Raw genomic sequence first — 26,118 nt, forward strand, 5'->3', positions numbered from 1 at the left:
AGAAGGGGACGACAGAGGATGAGATGGCTGGATGGCATCACTGATTCGATGGACGTGAGTCTGGGTGAACTCTGGGAGTTGGTAATGGACAGGGAGGCCTGGCGTGCTGTGATTCATGGGGTCGCAAAGAGTCTGACATGACTGAACGACTGATCTGATTCAGTAAGTTAGCCAATTCCCACAATTTTTCCAACATTAACCAAAATCAACTAAAACAAACTTCAAATAACTCCACTATTCTATATCCACACTACTCTCATGTCTACCAGAGAAAGCAAACAAGTGGGGGGAAGCCCAAATAATTACAAGCAAATTGCCGAGAAAGGCCTAAAGAAGCCACACACAGAAGTTGCTCAGTCATGTCCGACTTGTAGCCCACCAGGCTCCTTGGTCCATGGGATTTTCCAGGCATGAATACTGGAGTGGGCTGCCGTTTCCTTTCTCAATCTGTGATTCCAGAACCAGACGCATCATCTGAAACTAGTGAGAAATGCAAGTTTTCAGGCTCTACTCCAGACCTATGGAATGGAAAATACAGGCCCTCCAGGAACTTCTGATACAGCTTTTATACCACAAGCCTTTAAAAATTAAACCCAATTATTTAAGCAGCTTTGGCAATGTTTTCCACTAAAGATAAAAATTACAAAGTATATAACCTATAAATTAGAACGTTAAAAGTATGTTTTAATTAGTCTAGGTTCAAAAGCAAAAATAAAATGACAAAGTTTACCCAACATCTTCTCAAAATAGGAAACAGTCACCATTTCAAACTCAAGGAGGAAAAAAAACCACTTAGATCTGCCTAAAAATAAATGGGCAGATTTTAAAACTTCTACAGAACAATCATCATCGGTAGATGCCATAACTATTGGGGGAAACAATATTGGAAAACAAGTTATTTACAAAATTTCCAAGTTTCGCTCCACTGGGCATTTATTAATTTCAAATACACCATTACGATGGAAAAATCTGGTGATTTCATAATAAAATGATCAAACAGCAACACCAATAAAGGAACAAAATGACATTATTAGGTAGGTAGAATAGGGAAAAGGAGTCCAAAATGGCGGTAACACTGATTTGCCTATGAGTTGTAGCACAGTTTGTCCAAGACCTGAGAGCTGTGACGGGCCGAGGGTTTTAATGTCTGTCACTCCAAATCTTTGTTGTGACAAGACAAAGAAATGAGGAACATATACTCGCGTGACAACATCATGTACTTTCTGATGTAATGCAATGAGAAAGAAACCACATGTATTTCCTGCCAATTTTTTTTAACCTGAATCTAATCATGGATAACAATCAGACAAATCCAAATGAGAAACATTCTGTAAAACTAGCCTGGACTCTCCCAAAATGTCAATTTCAAGAATAAAAAGACAATTATACTCCAATTTAAAAAAAAGTTAAAACTTTTGAAAAAGAATAAAAAGACTAAGGAACTATTGTAAATTAAGAGACTTAAGAGATATAACTATATGTAACATGTGATTGGATCATGGATTTTAAAAAAGGAGGCTATAAAAAATGCTACTGAGACAGTGGGGGAAATTTGAACATAATATACTGACGGTAAAAGCAGAAGGGGGCGACAGAGGATGAGATGGTTGGATGGCATCACTGACTCAATGGAAATGAGTTTCAGTAAGCTGCAGAAGAGAGTGAAGGACAGGGAAGTCTGGAGTGCTGGAGGTCATGGGGTTGCAAAGGGTCAGACACGACTTTGTGAAGGAACAACAGCAAATATATTGAATAACAAAATGTTAAACTGTTAAATCACCTCAGTAGGGTGTTGCTAAGGTGCATTGTGGTCATGAAAGATAAATACTGTGTTCCAAGGAAATACAAGCACAGTAGCGACGAAATATCATGATGATGTCTACAAGTATAGCTGTACAGAGAAGCAAAAAATGTGGCAAATGTTAACACCTGGTCAATCCAGGTAAGGGATATATGGAGGATCATTACGCTTTTCTCAATTTTTCTATGGATTTGAAAAAAGATTGATACCACTCACTCTACTCTTCAAAGCCATACTTCTCCAACTGTATGCTATTAGTTCAGTTCAGTCGCTCAGTTGTATCTGACTCTGTGACCCCATGGACTGCAGCACATCAGGCTTCCCTGTCCATCACCAACTCCCGAAATTGAGTAAAACTACTTAGCAGCAGCAGCAGCAGCATGTCCATTGAGTCGCTGATGCCATCCAACCATTTCATCCTCTGTCATCCCTTTCTCTTGCCTTCAATCTTTCCCAGCATCAGGGTCTTTTCAAATGAGTCAGCTCTTCACATCAGGTGGCCAAAGTACTGGAGTTTCAGCTTCAGCATCAGTCCTTCCAATGAATATTCAGGACTGATTTCCTTTAGGATGGACTGGTTGGATCTCCATGCTGTCCAAGGGACTCTCAAGAGTCTTCTCCAACACCACAGTTCAAAACCATCAATTCTTTGGCACTCAGCTTTCTTTATAGTCCAACTCTCACATCCATATATCACTACTGGAAAAACCAGAGCTTTGACTACATGGACCTTTGTTGGCAAAGTAATGTCTCTGCTTTTTAATATGCCATCTAGGTTGGTCACAGCTTTTCTTCCAAGGAGCAAGCGTCTTTTAACTTCATGGCTCCAGTCACCATCTGCAGTGATTTTGGAGCCCCCCAAAACATAAAGTCTGTCAGTGTTTGCATCTTTTCCCTATCTATTTGCCATGAAGTGATGGGACCAGATGCCGTGATCTTAGTTTTCTGAATGTTGCGTTTTAAGCCAACTTTTTCACTTTCCTCTTTCACTTTCATCAAGAGCCTTGATTCATGGATCTAACATTCCAGGTTCCTACGCAGTATTGCTTTTTTACAGCATTGGACTTTACTTCCATCACCAGTTACATCCACGGCTGGGCGTTGTTTTTGCTTTGGATCCATCTCTTCATTCCTTCTGGAGTTATTTCTCCACTGATCTCCAGCATAAATTGGGCACCTACTGACCTGGGGAGTTCATCTTTCAGTGTCCTATCTTTTTGCCTTTTCATACCGTTTATGGGGTTCTCAAGGCAAAAATACTGTCAACCAAAAAAAGATGTACAACTTGAGAGCTGTGAGTTAAGTTTTATTTGGGGCAAAATGAGGACTGCCCAGGACACAGCATCTCAGATAGCTCTGGGAGACTGCTCCAAAGTGGCAGTGGGGGAAAGTCAATATATAAGGTTTCAGTGAAGAGGGAGTTCAATACCATGAAGCACTCATTTTACAAAAGGTTTTTTGTTAGTCATGAGGATCTAATGTCACCATGAAGGGATTTAGTGCTTCTCTAGATATGAGGACATGAAAGGACTGAGATCATAAAATCTGTTTCTAAAAACATCCAACTATCTAAAGACCTGTCCCACCAGATTCCCTGGAGCAGAGTGCCTCACTCTACCCTGAACTCCCTCAGGGATTGTTGAAGGTCAACAGCTATAGCAGCATGGGGTTCAGTCTCCATAGAAAGTGAAAGTTGCTCAGTCCTTGTCTGACTCTTTTCGACCCCATGGACTACACAGTCCATGGAATTCTCCAGGCCAGAATACTGGAGTGGGTTGCCATTTCCTTCTCCAGGGGGTCTTCCCAACTCAGAGATTGAACCCAGGTCTCCTGCACTGCAGGCAGATTCTTTTAACAACTGAGCTGTAAGGGACAGGTGCATTTCCATAGAGGCAGACGGAAAATGCCTTTGCTGTTCAGTCATTGGCAATGCTCTTGGTAAGTGCCAATTTGTAGTTGACAATACTTAAGTGGTTTGCCATTCCCTTCTTCAATAGACCACGTTTTATCAGAACTCTCCACCATGACCCATCCATCTTGGGTGGCCCTACACAGCATGGCTCATAGTTTCATTGAGTTAGACAAGGCTGCAGTCCATGTGATCAGTTTGATTAGTTTTCTGTGATTGTGGTTTTCATTCTGACTGCCCTCTGATGGAGAAGCATAAGAGGCTTATGGACGCTTCCTGATGGGCGAGACTGATTGAGCAGGAAACTGGGTCTTGTTCTGATGGGCAGGGCCATGCTCAGTAAATCTTTAATCCAATTTTCTGTTAATGGGCAGGGCTGTGTTCCCTCCCTGTCATTTGACCTGAGGCCAAACTATGGTGGAGATAACGAAGATAATTGTGACCTCCTTCAAAAGGTCCCATGCATGTACTGCTGCACTCAGTGCCCCCAACCTGCAGCAGGCCACCGCCCACCCACACTTCCACCAAAGGCTCCTAGACACTCACGGGCAAGTCTGGGTCAGTCTCTTGTGGTGTCATTGCTTTTTCTTGGGTCCTGGTGCACACAAGGTTTTGTTTGTATGCTCTTAACGAAATAATTTAACATCTCTGTGTCTCAGTTTGCAGGTGTATAAATCAGGGATAATAACGATACATACTTAATAAGGTGAGAGGATCAAATGAGTTAATGTATGTTAATGCTGAGTGCCTAGAATTGTACATTGTACATACTGAGCTCTAAGTGTTTTCTACCATTGTTGTTATTTTACTATTACTATTAATAGTACTACCAGAACTGTTAAAGAGATTAAGAAAGGTAGCTTGAATGTTCACAGTCTTATATATAACTTCCAAAATATTTTCACTGTGTGTAATTTCACCTAGTCCTCACAACAGCTTTTTGAAGCAGGAAGAGAATTATTATCACTAATTTCCAGATGAGGAAAATAAGACTCAGAAGTTAAGTAACTTGCCCAAATTTTTTCTGACTTCTAGAAAGTAGTATAAGTGAGATGAGAACTAGGTCTTGTTTTCACTATTGCACAATATAAAATTTACATCCCCATCTTAACTGATTAGAATGTATTTCAAAGAAAGCACACAAAGAAGACAGGTAGAACTCCTGTATTATCAGTTAGAAATAAAAGAAGTTCTCACTAGTCCATTCAGCAAAACAGATGTCACTTTGCAGAGCTTTCCTTAAATACCCTTGAAAACAAGGATCAAAAAATATGAACTCTTATAAAAAGAGATTTATTGTATTTTTATAGCTTATTACATACCTTGTAACAATCATTTTGTTAAATGTGAATGTCAGTTTTATCTTCTGTCCCTTTTTTCCTGGCTATTTACAAGCTTTGTAAGAATCGTTCCTTAATTAAGTCTAAACATAGTTTTATATAAATGGATTCCCGGAAATAAAACGTTCAGACTTAAGAAATGATTGTTACAGAGACTGTAACAGGCCGTAAAAAAAGAATGCCACTTTAAACAAAGATTTCTCATTTTAATTAAAAAGATAATCATCAGAACATTCCTACACTTAACAAAACCATTTAAAGAAGCTTCTTTGGAAAAAAAAAACAGTATGTAGTATCTTATGCAGGCTTCCATATACAATTTGTAATATACTTAAATCAAAGTCTCAGTTGATCCTATTGTATGAATTCTTATTCATACCTACACTTTAAAGATACACTGAAAGAGAATGAGTTCCAAATGAGATAAATATCCATTTCTAATTCTTTTTAGCATGAATGCTGTCAAAAGATTATGAGTATTTTTCCATAAAATACTGGTAAAACATATTTAAGAATACTTAAGAAACAATTCTTAACATGACCACATACAAACACATCAAGGATCACACAATTTATTGATGCAGCTGGTATGCATCAAGTAGAGGAAGATATCCAGAAGACTACCATATAATCAAAGATGATACATACCTGCATAAAAGGAGTTTCTATTCTCAAACTCTGATAAAAAATGAAACAATCATTCTTATTTTCAAAATGTCACACCTGAACATGATTGGACGGTATGAAAAACCTTTAGAAGCATGATTTGATAAGGCAAGATTCTTTTCATTTAATTCATCTAACTTTTATACTGTCCATTTCTAAACTAAATCATGTAAAATTTGTAAAGTTAAGCAAGATTCCAGGAGACAATGAAGTAGATCTTATAAGCTGTCACTATAATTAACTGCAATTTGAAAAACAGATGTATCAATGTCCCTCTACTTAAGTCATCTTTTCTCAGTTACACTCAACACTAAATCTGAGTCACTACTTGACTATTTTTGCAGCATATATTACTAGAAACTGCTTGCAGGTGGACTATATTTTCCTAGGAAAACAAGTTCTAATCAGGAGGCTATTTCCTAACTGAGGATTTGGTATCAAAGTAAAGTACTGACTCACCTAGTATCAAAACAAAGATTCAATAATTATAAACATATATGGTCATTAAAAAAATAAAGAAATTACATATCAGCTTCATAAAATGGGAGTGGCATGTCAATGATCAGTAAGTATGTGTTCAAAGTGTAAATAAAGTAACTCTTCCACATTTACTCATTAAACAAATTTGACCTTAAGCTAATAACTAACGAAAACACTAAACATTTTGGGACTTCCCTGGTGGTACAGTGGATAAGAATCTGCCTGCCAATGCAGGGGACATGGATTCGAGCCCTGGTCCGGGAAGATTCTGCATGCCATAGAGCAACTCAGCATGGGCTCTAGAGCCTACAATTGCAACTACTAAGCCCACATGTTGCAATTACTGAAGCCCGGATACCTAGAGCCTGTGCTCCACAATAAGAGAGGCCACCACAATGAGAAGCCTGAGCAGCGCAATGAAGGTTAGCTGCAACTAGAGAAAAGCCTAGGCGCAGCAACGAAGACCCAGTGTAACCAAAAATAATACATAAATAAAATTATTAAAATACTAAACGTTTAACTAGCAATCATCTGCTTTGCTTCTTATAATACAAATTTCTGCTTGCGATGATTTATGAAAAAGGGAGAAAAAAAGTAGAAGGGGGCCAAACAAATACATTACTAAGGAAATGACCTTCTTTCCACTATCTAAATTATTTCCCTGAATAAGCAAGTTTTTCAAAATTATACCAAGAACAAGAGATCAGTAAATCTCTTTACTGATAATGATTGATAATGATCATGATCATCATGACTGTTTATCACTTACTTTGCTTTATTTTTTAAAAGTATATGGGGAGGGAGGTGGGAGGGGGATTCAGGATGGGGAATACGTATACACCCGTGGCAGATGCATGTTGATGTATGGCAAAACCAATACAAATACTGTAAAGTAAAAAAAAAATAATAATAATAAATAAATAAGTATAGGGTAGGGATGTCTCTGGTGTTCCTACCCTAGACTCCACACTTTCACTGCAAGGGGCACAAGTTGGTTCCTGGTTGGGAACTAAGATCCTGCATGCCACAACTAAGACCTGACACAGCCAAATAAATAAATATTAAAAAAAAAAAAAAAGAACTGAGGCATGCACTAGGGAAATGTAAATTAAAACCACAGTAAGATACTACTATATACCTGTCGGAATGGTTAAAACAAAAAATATTAACAATCCCAAATGCTGGCAAGGATGCAGAGCTAGAATTCTTATATACTGCTTGTGGTATTGCAAAATGGTACAGCCACTCTGGAAAACAGCTTGGCAGTTTCTTACAAAGTTAAACAAACACTAACCATATGACCCAGCAATTCCCCTCCAAATTTACCCCAGACAAATTAAAATTTATGTTCAAAAAATTAACAGCAGCTCTATTTATAATAATCAAAACCTGGAAACAACCCAAATGTCCTTCAACAGATGGATCAACAAAATATGGTACAATCCATTCAATGAACTACTACTAACCAATAAAAAGAAATGAACTATTGATACATACAACAGCCTAGATGAATCATCAAAAAGGCATTATGCTGAGTAAAAGAAGTCAGTACCAGAAGATTATATATTGTATGATTCCAATTAAATGGCATTCTCAGAAAAATAAAACTAAAATGAGGTAGAACAGATTACAGTTTCCAGAAATTAGGGAGATGGGGAGATAATACAGGGAGTTTTGGGGGAAATGATGGAGCTGTTGTATATCCTGACAGTAGTGGTTATATGAATATGTATGAATCTACATGTGTTCAAATTTTGAGACCTGTACACTAAAAAAAAAGTTAATTTTACTAAGTGTTAATTTTTTAAAAGAAAGAACTAAGACCAAAAATGTTCTTTGGTCATACACAGCAGACATGAAAATATACATGTTTAAACAGTAAAATGGAATGGGGTAGAATGTATAGTCAACAAACCTTGGGAGTCTGTGTGAATTATTGTGTTAGAGTTTTGTGGTAAAAGTATCACTACCACCATATCCTTAAGGCCTAGAAAGTCCCTTCACATTTACTCCTTTACTTGTATCCAATTACACATCTTCCTCTATTTTAAAGATGCTGTGGCTGATGGTGCTTATAATCCAAGGGATGAAGATAAAAGGACATTTTTAGACAGAATTCCTCACTACTCAGCAAGCCTGTGGCTCTGTCCTCAGCCTGAGGACCCTGCTCAAAAGAATAACTCTGATCTATGTAACTGTACAAGAGACTAATGTTTCATCATAAATCTCCCTACCATTCAGTTATGTCTATTGCTTTAAGGAACACTTCAGTGATTCCTCAAATTTCTTCCTTCATTCCTTGACATTACCTCAAGATGTTATCTTAAGAACTGTATAAAACAGTTGTTGAAGTAGTCTGTTGTCATTTATCTTCACATGTGATAGGGTCATAGGATATTAACAATGAAAGTAATGTTAGAACGATCTACAACCAGTTTATTGTGATGTGATTTTAACATGCCTAGAACAGCCACGTTTGAGGATGTTGCTATTGTTCTTCTACTAGATATAACTCTTATAAACGGTATTATCTTGCTAATTTTTCTTCCCTTATGGTTCACCAACTACTCCAGCTGCAAACAGTACCCAGAAGTAAATTCTTTTTAGAAGCCAACTTAATACTAATCAATTAGAATTCAAAAAGATTTCAAGCCTCTACCATGAAGTTTGTCTCATTCTGTCTTCACTCTTTTTTTCCAGCTTTATTGAGATTTAATTGACATAACTAGAAAAGGTCAGTTTTCATTCCAATCGCAAAGAAAGGCAATACCAAAGAATGCTCAAACTACTGCACAACTGCACTCATCTCACACACTAGTGAAGTAATGCTCAAAATTCTCCAAGCTAGGCTTCAATAGTACATGAACTGTGAACTTCCAGATGTTCAAGCTGGATTTAGAAAAGGCAGAAGAACCGGAGATCAGGTTGCCAACATCCGCTGGATTATCGAAAAAGCAAGAGAATTCCAGAAAAATACCTATTTCTACTTTATTGACTACCTCAAAGCTTTTGACTGTGTGGATCATCACAAACTGTGGAAAATTCTTAAAGAGATGAGAATACCAGACCACCTGACCTGCCTCTTGAGAAATCTGTATGCAGGTCAGGAAGCAACAGTTAGAACTGGACATGGAACAACAGACTGGTTCCAAATCAGGAATGGAGTATGTCAAGGCTGTATATTGTCATCCTGTTTATTTAACCTATATGCAGGGTACATCATGAGAAATGCTGGATTGGATAAAGCACAAGCTGGAATCAAGATTGCTGGGAGGAATATCAATAACCTCAGATATACAGATGACACTATACTTATGGCAGAAAGCAAAGAAGAACTAAAGACCCTCTTGATGAAAGTGAAAGAGGAGCGTGAAAAAGTTGGCTTAAAACTCAACATTCAGAAAACTAAGATCATGGCATCTGGTCCCATCACTTCATGGCAAATAGATGTGGAAAAGATGCAAACAGTAACAGACTTTATTTTGGGGGGGGTCCAAAATCACTGCAGATGGTGACTGCAGCCATGAAGTTAAAAGACCCTTGCTCCTTGGAAGGAAAGCTGTGACCAACCTAGACAGCATATTAAAAAGCAGAGACATTACTTTGCCAACAAAGGTCCATCTAGTCAAAGCTCTGGTTTTTCAGTGATGTATGGATGTGAGAGTTTGAACTATAAAGAAAGCTGAGTGCCGAAGAATTGATGCTTTTGAACTGTGGTTTTGGAGAAGACTCTTAAGAATCCCTTGGACAGCAAGGAGTTCCAACCAGTCCATCCTAAAGGAAATCAGTCCTGAATATTCATTGGAAGGACTGATGCTGAAGCTGAAACTCCAATACTTTGGCCACCTGATGCAAAGAACTGACTCATTTGAAAAGACCCTGATTCTGGGAAAGATTGAAGGCAGGAGGAGAAGGGGACAACAGAGGATGAGATGGTTGGACGGTATCACTGACTCAATGAACATGAGTTTGAGCAAGCTCCAGGAGCTGATGATGGACAAGGAGGCCTGGCATGCTACAGTCCATGGGGTGGCAAAGAGTCAGACACCACTGAGCAATGGAACTGAACTACAGAATAATTACCACCTGCCTCCACACTTGAATTCAGTTAGCTCAGGTGCTTCCTGCTACGTTCCCCATGTACAAGGCTTCACCTTTTACACTGGTTGTAGTCACAACATTTCCCCTACTGCCTCTGTGTTGATAAACTGGACAGGACACAGTGGTCTGGACGTTTTGTCAAAACGTGATCAGAGAAATATCTCTATCAGAAACACCGAGATGCGTGTTAAACATGCATATTCTTGAGGCCTACAAAAGTGGATGGAAGAGGAGCTGAGAATTTGCAATACATATTAACATACTCTCCAAATAATTCTTACACTTTAAAGTATAGTGCTACTGCAGTGGGCACTAATGAGTAGGCCAACTTCTTCAGTTCCTTGCTGGGTATTCCAGTTCTATTTTTGAGCCCAAGCTTGAAAGGGGGGACTTGCTGCCTCTTTTCAGTACTCACTGATGCTGTCTGCCTATCTGGATCTCCCCAGACTATCTGTACCCAGATTCCTTGTCACTATTCTCTCCCTCTGAAATTATATCCTGCCCTTATAAACTTCCCTGGGTCCCCAGATCTGCTTCAATTGCCCACAGATACCATGTTCCATGTGCCTGGCTAAATTTCCTTTCCTCAGCTCCTAGCTATATCCAAGCACTTGGCCTACCTCAACAAGTAAAGCTTCCATAGCTTTGTGCCTCCTTATCTGGCTGACTTTGATTTAAAATGTTATTCTCAGTACAACAGGCAATGATTATGAACTTACACGACATTTAGATGAATCCTGATCTTTCTATCATATAGGAATTTGAGAGGTGGTCCAGAGAACTTCAGTTCTATTTAGATACATCTTTCTTTTCTAACTTCTTCTTATGGAAAATTTCATATACTCAGAAAAGTATAGAACAGCATCAAGTAAACCCCATCATTCAACTTTCTACCTTCTAAATCCCAGAAATCGTATTATTTTGCCCATTTTTATCTATGTGAATATCTTAAATTTAGTCTCATTATTAAAAAGTGAAGGGCTACTCCAATATTTTTACCCACCAAAATAGCTGTTTTGCCATACCTACTGCTATGACAAGTCAAAGTGTTAGTTGCTCAGTTGTGTCCGCCAGGCTCCTCTGTCCATGGGATTCTCCAGGCAAAGAATATTGGAGTGGGTTGCTATTTCCTTGTCCAGGGGATCTTCTCGACCGAGGTATCAAACCCAGGTTTCCTGCATTGCAGGCAGACTGTTTATTGTCTGAGCCACCAGGGAAACCCAACCTTCCCTTTAACTAATCGCCCTAAATATACCTGAAATGAGGGCTTCCCTGGTGGCTCAGACGGTAAAGAATCCGCCTGCAGTGCAGGAGACCCGGGTTCAATCCCTTGATCGGGAAGATCCCCTGAAGAAAGGAATGGCTACCCACTCCAGTATTCTTGCCTGGAGAATTCCATGGACTGAGGAGCCTAGCAGGATACAGTCCATGGGGTCGCAAAGAGGAGCACAAAACTGAGCAACTAACACTGCCTGAAACAAGTTTTATTTTACTCTTCTCTTTTTATTCTTTTCTCCTATCCTACTCCAGGCAACCTTATTCAGTCTATCTCCAGAATATTCCTTGAATATCTTTCCTTCTTTCCATATTGACTGCCCCGGCTTAAGCCCACATAGCTTCTTGCCTAGACTATTACATAGCCTTTAAGTAGCCTCCTTGCCTGTTTGCTCTGTGTTCCTAGTCTGCTGCTGCTACTGCTGCTAAGTCGCTTCAGTCGTGTCCGACTCTGTGAGACCCCATAGACGGCAGCCCACCAGGCTCCCTCATCCCTGGGATTTTCCAGGCAAGAATACTGGAGTGGGTTGCCATTTCCTTCTCCAATGGAGGAAAGTGAAAAGTGAAAGTGAAGTCGCTCAGTCGTGTCCGACTCTTAGGGACCCCATGAACTGCAGCCTACCAGGCTCCTCCATCCATGGGATTTTCCAGGCAAGAGTACTGGAGTGGGGTGCCATTGCCTCCTCCTAGTCTAATCTACTCTAAGTCAAATAACTAAAGTGGTCTTCTAATTTTCTTTGCTGTATTACCCCCAGTAGGAATCAGATTCAGATGTAAAGTATAGACCTTTCAGAAAAAAGTACTCCCATGTGTTTATATTGAATGGAGGCCATGGACTTCAGATTTAAAAAAATTTTACACTCAGCAAAAACAGAAAATTAAATTTAAAAAATAGCATCTAAAAACACCAAATACCTAGGAATATGTCTAACAAAAGATGTATAAAGACCCCGACAGAGAAATTACAGATCCCCAAAATAGAAAGATATACCATTTTCATGGATTATAAAACTCAATAATGTTAAGATCTCAATTCTCCCCAAACTTATATACAGATTCAGTGAAATTCCAATGAAAGTCACAGGAGGATGTTTTGGATATTATGTTGATTCCAATATAGATGGACATGCAAAAGCTGAGGGACATTCCGTATCCAATATTAAGAACTGATATCAAAACAGAGTAATTAAGGAAGTATGATACTGGCAGAAGGATAATTAGACCATTGGAGCCGAAAAGTCCTGGAAACAGCCCACACACATATATAGACAGGTGATATATGACAAAAGTAACCCTGCAATACAACAGAGGAAAAACAAAATAAAACAGAATTCTATCTTCTACCTCATACCAAACACAAATATTCCAGACAGACTGTAGATCTAAATGTAAAAGGTAAAATAAAGCATTTCAGGGTCTTGAAAAGGTATTTGTAGACCCATGTTCACGGCAGTATTATTCACAGATAGCCAAAGGGTGAAAGTATGCCAAGTATTTGACAAAAGATAAATGGACAAACAAAATGTGATGTATACATACAATGGAATATTATTCAGCCTTAAAAAGGAAGGAAATTCTGACACATGCCTTAACATGTATGAACCTTGAGGATATTATGCTAAAAAAAGTAAACCATTCACAAAAAGGCAAATGCTGTATGGTTCCACATAAATGAGGTATCTAGAATAGTGAAATTCACAGAAACAAAGTAGAATGGTGATTGCCACGAACTGGAGGAAAGGGAAATGGAGATCTGTTTAATGGGTACAGAGTTTCAGTTTTGCAAAATGAAAAATCTGTATTCAGTTTAGTTAGGTTCATAAGATGTGATGGTGGAATCTGTAGTGACCTACAGAAGGATGTCAGAACCCCAGCAAGATAAAGAAAATGTCTACACAGGAATATGGCAGCTTTGGTAGCCCTGCACAGGGTGCTAGAGTCCAAATGGAGTGAGGAGAGCAACTTAGTGCACAGTACCAGAGCCTGAAATGAGAAAGGTGTTCAAACAGGGAGCTAGGGACAGCAGCCTAATATAGAATTTTGGAGCCTGATAAGGTAAGGATGGCATTCACATGATGGGTGTCAGTAACAGCAGCAACAGAAGAGATTGGTCACATAGAGGGGAGATTAAGAAAATATGTTGAGGATAATGAGAGCCAACTTACTATCAGAAAAGGGAGTTACAATTATAGAAAGGAAATTATTGAATGAACCCTGTTGTGTTAGACTAAAATTGGAGATATCCACGTGAACTCATGGTTTTAAATATATAAACTTTAAAAAGCAATATAAATGTGTGTGCACATGTGTGTGTATGCATGTTCACACATACATATATTCCCTACCTCTGTCCAGTGAGAGGACTTGGAAGCAGTGACATTCCCACAGCAGTGTATATACCTAACACCCAGATACTGACTTCTGTATATCATTCTCTACTAAAAGAAACCAGGGGGAAAGAAGAGAGAAAACACTGATTTCAGGGCTGGGGCAAAAAAAAGTACAAGGTAAGCCTAAAATATCTTATATCAGAAAACAATGACATGCTCAAAGAATGATAGAATTATATCAAAAAGACAAAGAAAATAGTTTGAAAGCACTCTCACTGGCCAAACAGGGAACAATTTGTCAAAAGAAATAATGATAGTATTATAACCCATCAAATAAAACAGGAATTCATAAACCCATTCTGTTAGAAATAAATAGGTTGAAAATCTGATGAATAAGATAGTTACATGGTTTCAAAGTACTTTTCCCATAATATGCTTAATACAAAGAGAAAAACATTATCTTTAAAGAAGAAACTGCCAGAAGCCACTTTAATCAAGTAAAAAAAGTCAGAAGACAAACAAACGTTATGTGTCACCTGCAAGGAGGCCATCAGTAAAACAAAGCAACACTTCTGTGGTATTTCTGACAGAAATACAGGACCCAAATTTAATAATAAGGAAACAGCATCAGATAAACCCAAATTGAGGAATCATTCTACAAAATAGCCTATAATCTTCAAAAGTGCCATAGTCATGGAAGGTAAAGACGACAGGAACTGTTCCAAGACTGAAGGAGACTAAGACATGACAACTAATTTCAGTATGTGACTCTGGATCAGATCCTTTTGTTACAAAGAACATTATTAGAACAACTGGCAAAGTTTGAATGGGTCTAAGGGGTTAGATCTGCAATTAATTCAGAAATATATTAATTTCTGAATTTTGATGGTTGTGTTATAAAGAATGTCCTTGTTTGCAGAAAATATACATTAAGCATTTGGTGATGATGATGTGACAACTTACTCTTAAATGGTTCAGGAAATGTCATTTGTGTTGTACTTTAAACTTTTCATAATTCTGAGTTGATTCAAAATAAAATATTAGGAGAAAGAGAATGAACTGCACTGGTAGTTAGCAAACACTAAAAATAAAGATAGTGATATTATATATATGTATACATATATACTCTTGCCTGGAAAATCCCATGGACGGAGGGGCCTGGTAGGCTGCCGTCCATGGGGTCGCTGGGAGTCGGACACAACTGAGCGACCTCACTTTCACTTTTCACTTTCACGCATCGGAGAAGGAAATGGCAACCCACTCCAGTGTTCTTGCCTGGAGAATCCCAGGGATGGGGGAGCCTGGTGGGCTGCCGTCTATGGGGTTGCACAAAGTCGGACACGACTGAAGCAACTTAGCAGTAGCAGCATACATACATGGAGTGTGTATACACACACTCCAATTAGGGTAACTATCAAAGATGTATTCGTTTGCCGTGTGTGTATGTTGTGTGTGTGTTCGCACATGCGCACACTTAGTCGCTCAGTTGTGTCTGACTCTTTGTGACGCCATGAACTGTAGTTCACAGCTCTGTCCATGGGACTTTTTGAGCAAGAATAATGGAGTGTGTTGCCATTTCCTCCTCCTGGGGATCTTCCTGACCCAGGATTGAACCAGTGACTCCTGCACTGCAGGCAGATTCTTTAACCGCTGCACCATCAGGGAAGCTCCATTAGTTCGCCATGGCTGCAGTAAAAAATTACCACACACTGAGTGGCTTACTGATGCTGCTGCTAAATCACTTCAGTCATGTCCGACTCTGTGCGACCCCACAGACGGCAGCCCACCAGGCTTCCCCGTCCCTGGGATTCTCCAGGCAAGAACACTGGAGTGGGTTGCCATTTCCTTCTCCAATGCATGAAAGTGAAAAGTGAAAGGGAAGTCGCTAGCAACCCCGTGGACTGCAGCCTACCAGGCTCCTCCGTCCATGGGATTTTCTAGGCAAAAGTACTGGAGTGGGGTGCCATTGCCTTCTCCGTGAGTGGCTTAAAGCAACAGTAATTTTTTATTTGACAGTCCTATAGTTTTGAAGTCTGAAATGGGTCTCTGAGCCAAAAATCAAGGCCTCAGCAGGCCTATGTTCTTGTCTGGAGGCTTATCCTTTCCTGCTTCAAGAGGCTGCTCACATTCCTTGGCTCATGGTTCTCTTCCCTCCTCTTCAAAATCAGCAACAATGGATTGTGTTCTCACATATCATCACTCTGACCTCTTCTTCAGCCTCCCTCTTACATATTTAGGATCCCTTGTCATTACACTGGGTCCAATCTGGATTATCCAGGATAATCTCCCTGTTTTAAAGTCAGCTGAGGGACTTCCCTGGCAGTCCAGTGGTTAAGAGTCTTACTTCCACTGCAGGTGGGGGCACAGGTTGGATCCCTGGTCCAGGAACTGAACTAAGATCCTGCATGCCACATGGTATTGCAAAAAAATTAAATCAGCTGATTAGCAACCAAATTTCATCTGTTAAATCCCCTTTGCCCTGTAATTTAACATATTCACAGGTTCTTGGGATTCAACTGTTGTGAATGGGGGCTCAGGGGATGGGGCATTATTCTCCCTACCTCAGAGAGTTTCCTTTACTCTGAGATTATGTGTTTTCTATTTCTATGGCATTAAAAAGCTCCTTTTTTCATTTATAAAATGATGGTGCTGACAGTGGTGCAACTTTTTCAAGCGCTGGTGGTACAGCGAAAAAAATTGGTAATTCTATAAATCCTGTGTAGATACTTTGTAGCCACAAAATCTTGTGACTACTTTTTCTTTTTTTTTACTGATTCCTTAAATGAAAAAATTTGAAAACAAAACACATTGTTTTCCCACAAAAGAACCATATATTTGATGAAAGATCCGTACTGTATTTTCCAGAATATAGAGAATAGATCAATAAGAAAAAGGCAATTAAAAAGAAAAAATTAGACCAAGCCCTGAATAGACAGACCCAAAAGAGGATATCTGAACAGCCAATAAACTTAAAAAAGTTAAGAACCTTCTTAAATAATTTTTTAGGTACTTGACTACAGCAGCTATTAAAGAAATGCAAATTAAAAGTCTGACAATATCATTCACCTACTAGTATGGCTAAAGTGGAGAGAGACAACAGCAAGTGAATGTTACAAGAATGTACAGCAACTGCAACTGTCATATGGTGCTGCAGAAAGTATCAAATGGAAAAAATTCACAGAATCTAGTAAAGATAAAAATACCCTATGATCCAGCAATTCCACTTCTAGGTATGTACCCAACAGAAATATGTACATATTTTCAAGAAAAGACATGTACAAGATTACTCACAGTAGCCAAAAACTGGAAATAACCCAAACGTCCATCAACAAGAGAATGGCTAAATAACTTAACTGAATTAACACAGCAGAACACTACAGAGCAACAAGAATGAACACACTACACTTAAGGTAACCTGAATGAATCTTCTTATGAGGGACAAAAGATGCCAGACTAGTATATACACTGGAAAGATTCTACTTATATGAAGTTAAATATCAGTAAAGGCAAAAACTAATCTATAGGTATTAGATAATTGTTATGCAGAAGTGACCACTGTGTAAAAATTCAATGGACTGTATTCTTATGATTTCTTTAAAAAGTGTATTTATTTTACTTCAGTAAAACCTTATACAGACATATACCAAGTACACTAGAATATTATTCTTGACTACAAACTGGATTCAATCGAAACTCCCTAGCCTCCCAGTTTATCTTTTCCTTCTTGTCTGCTATGCACCTTATGTTCAAATCACGTGTATCTACTCACTGTGCTGACCATCTCCTGATCTTCTGGCCTTTACCCAAACTACTCCCTGTTCTTGGAACAGCCACTTCAGAAACAAGTCTGCAAAATCTATATATTCCACAAGACCCAATATGAAGCTTTCTTCTTCAAACCTTCCAAAGCTCTTTCCAGTTAAGGCTAATTTCCCCTCCCTTAAATTCTATAGCACTTTGCGCCTCTACTTTGGCACTTACCAATGTGTGCCTTAAGAGAGATTTATAAATGCCTGTCTTCTCAACCAACTGTGAAGTTCTAGAGAAGACAGACGTTTTACTTAACTTTGTGTCTTCATCTCCTCCTGCCCCCATAACCACCTCCCTCCACACGTAACATAATGTTTTGCACTCAGATTATGTTTATATTTTTATCAAGTCATGGTGCAGGCCAACTACCACGGCCTCATTTCCAGTTGTCAACTTTTTGCCAAGTACTTCTAAACAGGAAAATGCAGTGCTTCAACACAGTTGAGAACCACAGAGTTCTAAACTTCCAGTGAAAACTTTAGATACATACAGTGGTTTAAGTAATATAATTTATCAATTGTGTTAACATATTCATGGAAGTTTACAATTTAAAATGAGCTTGGGGGTATGGAATGGGAGAGAGAAAGATCCTTATTAAGTAGGCAAGTCCAACAGTTAAGACTTTTCAGTTAACAAAATGAAGTGAGTGAGATGTCTATTCAAGCCATCACTGCCAGTCCACTGGCCAGTACACCTGCTACACTGCGCTCCATGACAAAGTGCAGGTCTTCGTTTGGGGTACTTGTTTTATAAACATATACATTTTTTAAACTTTAAACATAGACATTAAATATATTAAGTTTTAATTTATCTGATTAAAAACAATACATATTCACTGTCAAAATGTAGAAAACATTAAGGAACGTAGGAAAAAGAAAAACAACCAAGTAATGCTTTTTGTGCTGTGTGTTTCCTAATAGATCTTCAGATGACATTAAATATTTTGAAATATTACCCATAATCCACCATTTCACAAGTAACCACATTAACAGTTTAGTGTCATACTTCCTGAGAGGTACAAGGATTTATGCATCCATGCTGCAAAAACATTATCCACACGCTACAACTCTGTTTCCACAATTTTTCAGAGAAAGCCTGAAAGTCTCCCAGACATCAGAAAATATCCTTGCTCCCCTAAGAGTAGGTGCAGAGAAGGGGTTATTAAGAGCTCTAAACCTAGCACCAAGGGAGTTGCTAAGGCGCTATGTATGACCTTGGTTCAAATTCTGTTACAGTTCAACTTCTGTTACAAATGCTGTTGGAGCCACATCAACCTTATCTTTCCCAAGTACAGAAAAATAGTATTGTGATACTGATGAACTTTTCAGGTTATCACTGTGGATTAAAGTCAAGATTCTGATTATTTCTTTTTTTTTTTTTTCCAGTCTCCGCTTTATTACAAATTCGGGCTGCGTGGTAGACAATACACTGGACACCGGGAAGAGCCTAGGCCGAGGAAGGGACAGGGCTCGAGGGGTGCGGGAGAGCATTCTGGGCCAAAGGCGAGGGGCTCAAGGGGAGGGCCTTGGCCAAAGGTGTGGTTGGGTTGCAAGAGTGAAGTGAAGTTGCTCAGTCGTGTCTGACTCTTAGCTACCCCATGGACTGCAGCCTACTAGGCTCCTCCGTCCATGGGATTTTCCAGGCAAGAGTACTGGAGTGGGGTGCCACTGCCTTCTGATTATTTCTTTTAACACTTTTTTTTTTCTACATAACATAATACAGAGAGACACACTACATTAGGTGTCATTCGGCAACCAAAATGAGAAAGTGGTAGTCAGAATAGCACCAGCACAGTAGTTGTAAGAGTAAGCATTTTACCATTCTTCTACAAATCGAGTATATTAGATTATTATAGACTATTATTACCATAGTAGATTATTGTGCAAGTTGCTCTCTCTTCCACTCCTTCTATGGGCAACGTATACTTTCCCACCTCCTCACTTGACCCTGTGACTTACTTTGGTTAATGGAATATCAACAGGTACCATACAACCAATGACTGAAAGGAATCTGAACCAGTGGTCTTGCTCTCTTGCGCCTCTACTATAGCTATGAGGACAGCTCAGCCTGGGAAGTCACTGTCTCTTCAGTCTCAGTCTCAGAAAAATATGTGAAACAGTCCTGAGTGAGCAGCCAAATCCAGAGAAACCCAACAAAATTCAGCCTATGTCATCCAATGTTCAGCAAACCCACATGTTCTTGAGAATATCTATCTATCATTATACTGCCATGACATATTGTGGGGTTTTATCACTCAGCAATAGCAATCGATACAATGATACTGTGGCAACTTCATTTCCTAATAATTCAAATCATCAGAAAATCTGTATATAAATCTGGACAGTAATTCTCCACTCTGGCCCATTTGGCCAGGAAAGAAAGATGCCATCATATTCCACGGTTTCTCTGAGCCTCAAGGATGAAATACAGTGTAGGTCTCAAGTCAGACTGCCAGGATTTGATCTCAGGCTTCTTGCTAAGCAGAGTGACTTTGCACAAGTTACTTAACCTCTCTGGAATCAGTTTCCTTATCCAAATATGGGAGCAACAATAGTACTGAATCTACCTTACAGAATTATTGGGAGGATTAAATTAAACAACAGTATATGTAAAGAATTTAGAACAGCAACTAGTAAACACTAAATAAATACATATTAGCTATTCATAGCTGATCGTATTTTTCAAAAACAAAGAAAAATAAACAAACAAAACCCTCCCATTTCTACCATGTTTATCCTATAATCGACACAGACAGAATCAGGTCACAAGCCTGGGAATAGGAAGACAAATGTACCTGAAGGGAGAGCCAAATCTCAGAAAGGAGAAAGAAATCAAGAAAAAATTCCAACTCAAAATGTTTACCTTAAGCAGCCAGGAATTCTCTCCCAGTTCTGTGACTTTTGCTCCTCTGCTCCTCATCCCCACCCTGGCCACGTACAAAGGCAATCCAGGAACTATGGTGGTATGGTACTGCCCCAGAGAACAAATCACATTCTTAGTTCAACATTACTCTCAGTATCTAGTCCACTGTTGCTATCTCTGAGTCTTCTATAAAATGTTCTAGTTTAGTTTCAATCAGACTTCAGAAAACTAAAGGAAATTATCCAGTGATAATTCCCTCAGCACAAGGTGAATCTAGTAGAATACTAGTTGAAGTGGTAAGATCAGGTGGACCTCTCCCATAGAGATGGTCTCCCTCCTCCACTGCTGATGTTAGGATGATGGATTTGATTTATGAAGAAGGCAGTTTTCTTTATAGTGACCAAGACTGTTAAACACTGGCAAATATTTACTACTTCATCCACAATGAATTCTTATTATAAACATTTAGAAAGCACTTTCATGCTATATTAAAATACTGCTAGAAAGCACATGGTATCTTAAAATATTTTATACCACAAAGATTATTTTTTCTTTATTTCTTCTTTTTGTAAATTGTAATGCCATTTACCACAAATAATTTTATCTATACATGATCAAAATCTTACATCATGTCTCATTTCCCTTTAGAAAGGGAAAAAAATTCTTAACTGCTTCCTTCCTTAAGGATTTAAACAATACATAAATAATATAGAATAATAAGTAGTCTCCTTTGAAAGTTCACTTTCTAATTTAGCAATAAAAAATTTCTGGCATTCATTCAAAGTAGAATTTTTACTCCACATTTAGTAATTCACTTCCAGTAACTTACTATGTACATCTATCATAAACATGAATCAAGAAAATGAGCACAAAGAATTATCATTAATTTGTAATTTCATACTCCAATGCCTATATAAGAGTATTCAGAAAAGAAACTGAAGGCTAATTTAAATTGAGAACAGGTAAGAATCCACTTGGCAATGCAAGCGACACAGGAGAGGCAAGCTTGATCCCTAGGCCAAGAAGATCCCCTGGAGTAGGAAATGGCAACCCATTCCAGGCTTCTTTCCTGGAAAATTTCATGGACAGAAAATACTGGTGGGCTGAAGTCCATGGGGTCGCAAAGAATTGCTGAGCATACATGCAAGAGAGATTAATATACAGAAACTCTGACAAACTAAGAACTAGCTTCAAATGTTATCCAACCAGCTGGTAATCAATCTGATTTAAAAAAAAGTCCATCACAGTGAAAAATCTGAATACTTATTTTAAAATGCAATTTCTTGTTTTTAGATATATATAGTTCTCAAGCAAATAAAAGTTCCTGAATCATATCAATTCATCCAGTATTATCTCTACAGTAACATTATTAAGACAAGTCATGCAGGAGATCACAATAGTTTTTTAGGAAGTTAATCTCAAAAATGAGATGTCTCCAAAGCATTCCAAGTGTTAATAGCCACAAATGTGGCTGATCCCATCTGTATTTTCAGCCTGAGCATCCAACTAGAACAGCATCCATGGTAGCCAGACTCAAAAGGTCCTGGCCCCCAGCAATTTCCTTCTCTCTGTTCCTGCATGCTACTCTTTTTGTCTACAGGGAGAGATTATTTTCCCTCCTTCTGACTCTGGGCCAGCCTTTACTGTCTCCAACCAATAACAACATTCTCAACTTCCAAACCTAGGACTTAAGAGAATTGGCTGGCTTCTATTTCTTATCTCCTGGAATGCTCCCCTTCTTAGAACCCAGACACCATGCTTTAAGGAAATCCAAAAGAAGGCCATGTGGAGAAAGGAGGACAAGAAGGCCTTGGTGCTAGCTGAACTTGCAGACAGTGGCCAACGTGAGAAACTGGCCATTTTGGGCCAGCCATGAGAGACTGTGGCCATTTTGAACATTCCAGCCAACACCAAGCGAAACAGAAAATGCACCAATCAATGAAAGATTTATGTTTATTACACAGCAAGTTAACCTTTACACTGTTTCACTTATCTATCAATAAAAAAAACTATTCTATACATCCTGAAATTATTTCATCCATGTGTCAAATTTCCCTAGTTCTAAGATCCTGAGACCAGTTTATCCTGTCCACTTAAAAATAAATTTCAAATCCATCCTTCAACTTGTCATATAAATAGATAAAATACAGAAGGATAGACAGATATAGATATAGTACAGATAGTCAAAGATAAAGTTTAAGTCTAGACCATGTGTGAATTATGGTCAAATCTGAATCGGTCTCACTGATAAGGTTTTATTATAAAAATTAATCAAATTACTACATCAATACAGTAATGAGCAAAATTCATAAAAGAGAATATCCATTTCATGTTATTTTAAACAAAATTTTATATTTTCTTAAACTGTAGAAATCAGGGCATCCTATACAAAAATTGTCATTCACACCTCAGAATTGAGGGAAAGGATAGGACAAAATAAAGCCAAATACTATATAAAAATTTCAATATGATTAAAAGGATAGTCTTTTCCATGTGTACTGTGCATTAATTACCAGGTGCAAGCACAAATAAAATATCTTCCTATCTCAAATGACTAAGTAAACAAACATAACAGGGTAAATGGGACCAAAGGCAGGTTGTGACTTAGATTCATAATAAGACTGTTACTGAGGTGAAAAGCGCTTCCCTGGTGGCTCAGACGGTAAAGGATCCGCCTGCAATGCGGGAGACCTGGGTTCAATCCCTGAGTTGAGAAGATCCTCTGGAGAAGGAAATGGCAACCCACTTCAGAATTCTTGCCTGGAGAATCCCCATGGACAGAGGAGCCTGGGGGACTATAATCCATGGAGTCTCAAAGAATCGGATACAACTGAGCAACTAAGCACAGCACTGAGCTGAAAAAGAACACCAAATCTTTAACTCTCCATTCTGTTTCAGTTATTAAGGTGTCATTCTTGGTGACCCTTTTCCAGTTGGCCTTCTCGCAAACAGCAGCCATTAACAGCAGGCAAGGTCAAAAATGAAAGTAACTAAAATTGAAGAAAAATTGGTTTCTCCTTATGGAAACTGACTCAACATTTAATAATGTGTGGTGTCCCAAAAGCTTCAAACTACTCATGGCCATCTCTAGCTCTAACTTTAACTCAATCAGGAGACCATTATCAAAACAACTCACTGGTACAAAGCAGAGATCAATTGGTTGAAAATGTTCCTAGGCTGAGGTCTATCAGGGAGTAAAGAAGATGATCTCATAAGGTCCCTTTATGATCTGTTAAAACCACATTATTCCATAAATCTGACATGTGTCAAGATTAGGATTGAGTCAACCTCTAAGCAGAAAAACAAAAATAAGCAGCTGAAGCTGGCTGTACATACAAAGCAACTTCGTCTCACTTCTGAAGTCCAAAACAATTTCGAAGCCTCTTAATATTTTAGAATTTCAACACTGGGCAGAAACTCAAGATCTTTCTTCAGGTCTAATAGTATTTTGTTAAAGATACACTTGAACGTTAGTTAGGCATTTTAGAAAGCACTAATACAAAATAAATAAAGTTATAGTAAATTTGACCAGACTCTTAAATTATATTCTTGTAAATGCAGCAGTTTAAACCCTAAATTCAATTAGGTTAGTGTTCATGGTTTGTTTACATTTGTTTTGGTATCTAAGGCAAGGACACAAAACAACTATCTAACAACAGAAATAAAGATTTGGAGTGACAGGTTACAATTACTTCTGAAAAAGCAAATAGACTGCAAATAATATCAATGGTCCCTATGGACACCAGTTAAGACAGAAAGAAGTCTATGCATCCCATCATTCTTTAGCTGTAACCACAAAGTCTGGTTTTACATCTGGGATATACAAATGAAGCATCAGATTAAATGCATCAAATAGCTATACAAATGTGCTAAACATACACATATCAAAAAAAGAAAAGCATGATACAAAGTTAAAGAACTAGACTCCCAAGGATTAAAACTTCAACCTAAAACTCCTAAGTAACTACTAACCCTGACATCTATTATTCTCCACTATCTGCATTCCCCCTTTTATCTCCTGAATTTCTCCAGTGATCTTATTACTTCTTATGGGTCTTTGGATGCTAATCTGCATAGCCTTTCCATTCCCAGAAAGTGATACTGCACCTGGTCTCCACATTTTACTGTCTCTACGATATTGCATTAAGCTTTGGTTTACACTATTAGATATTAATTTCGCCCCTAATCTCCTGTACCTGGATTTCCCTAACCAGTGAACCTCTTCTGTCTTCTTTCAAACTAGAGGATGTATACCCTTTCCTGATACCTGTAATTCTGGCATCTATTCAACCTTTTCCCTTTCCCAAAGACTGTCATCACAGCCCTAGATCCCTGTCCCCAGTTCTTTCCTTCCTAAGTAAGGCCTAGTTCTTCCCAGAGTTTGTCAACATTAGTTTGGCCAAGCTGGGATTGTACCCTGAAGTCAAAGGTTCTCTTTCCCATCTCACTCTACAAGACTGCAAGTCTCCCACCAGTCCTCTCTCTGCTCTACCTTAGATTCATCCGCATCCAGCCTTGCCCGTTTTTCCCACCCACCTCCCACTCCCAGTATCTTTCCTCCCACTGTCCAGCGTTCCCCTTCCCCACTACTGAATGAACCTCTTCTCCAGGGCCTCACCCGTAACCCTCACACCGGCAAGGCCCTGCCAGCGGCCTCACGGCGTCTCTCCTCCTGGCCTCCTCAGCTCTTCAGTAACTGTCCCTACGCCCCTTACTCTCCAGGGCCCCGCGCGCCCCAGAGACCCCTCCCCGATTAGGCTTCCGCTGTCACTTGGCCTCTCATCCACAAGATGGCGGAGCTGCTGCCCCCACCCCCGGGTCCTCTCCGCAACCCCTCCTACCTCCCAGAAGCTCCCGTCCCGTCCCTCCAGCCGCCCCCGCCGCCGGCCTCGGCCCAGGGTCTCGCTGCGCCCTCCTCCAACGGGCAGGCAGCCCAGGCCCGAGCCTCAGGGACGCCGCCAACGCACCGCCTCCACAGTTCCCCGGCCTGCACCTTCTCCTCACCATAAACTTGAGCGCTTTTTCCTGCAGCACCGCCTCGGCCGGGTCCATAATCGCCAGGGGCCACTGGGTCTGCACCCCGCCGGGGCCGCCCCCTTGGTGCCAGGCCGCAGCCAACGCAGCGCCCGGATCCCGCCTCCTCTTCCTTTCCTCCGCCCTCTTACCTCTCAGGAACTGGCAGGGGGGGCCAGGGAAGACAAGGTGTCCTTTGCGCATGCGTGTTACCCGCTGGCTCACGGGATTTGTGGTTCTGGGGCTTCCTGAAGCAAAACGTGACGCCACACCGCGAACTGCAACTCCCGCGGTTCACTGCGGTAGGGTCGCGGTGTCTCCCAAGCCAAATCTAGACAACTGACCGTCAAGTAGAGACGATCAGCGTATGGGAATCGTAGTTTGCAGCCTCTAGAGCTGAGAAACGGGAGGGGCATCGGTGTCTCCGTGGTTACCGAGAGACGCCAGTGGCGACTTGCCTGGCAATTGATATCAAGATGGCGACCAGTGCCTCACCTGTAGCCCAAATACTGGAAAAAGCTGTGAGAGGAC

General features: G+C 39.6%; 1 protein-coding gene across 8 annotated transcripts in view; it reads right to left on the reverse strand.

The window, feature by feature from the left end:
- The window catches only part of BTRC (beta-transducin repeat containing E3 ubiquitin protein ligase), a 175,314-nt gene extending 149,584 nt beyond the window's left edge, over positions 1-25,730 (reverse strand). For 3 of the 8 annotated variants that reach the window (XM_010859492.1, XM_010859488.1, XM_010859487.1), the window contains exons 1-2: positions 25,579-25,730; positions 20,575-20,682 (exon numbers count right to left, since the gene is read on the reverse strand). In XM_010859492.1, coding sequence (XP_010857794.1) covers positions 20,575-20,682; positions 25,579-25,626 — 156 coding nt within the window. In that variant the 5' untranslated portion in view covers positions 25,627-25,730. Of the gene's footprint in view, positions 1-20,574; positions 20,683-25,192; positions 25,408-25,578 lie in introns of those variants that run through there. The other 5 variants (XM_010859496.1, XM_010859491.1, XM_010859494.1 and 2 more) reach the window with 3 other exon arrangements.
- Positions 25,731-26,118: the final 388 nt, after the last annotated feature.

This window comes from Bison bison, unplaced genomic scaffold (genome assembly GCF_000754665.1).
Source record: "Bison bison bison isolate TAMUID 2011002044 unplaced genomic scaffold, Bison_UMD1.0 scf7180017864456, whole genome shotgun sequence".
Lineage (NCBI taxonomy): Eukaryota > Metazoa > Chordata > Mammalia > Artiodactyla > Bovidae > Bison > Bison bison.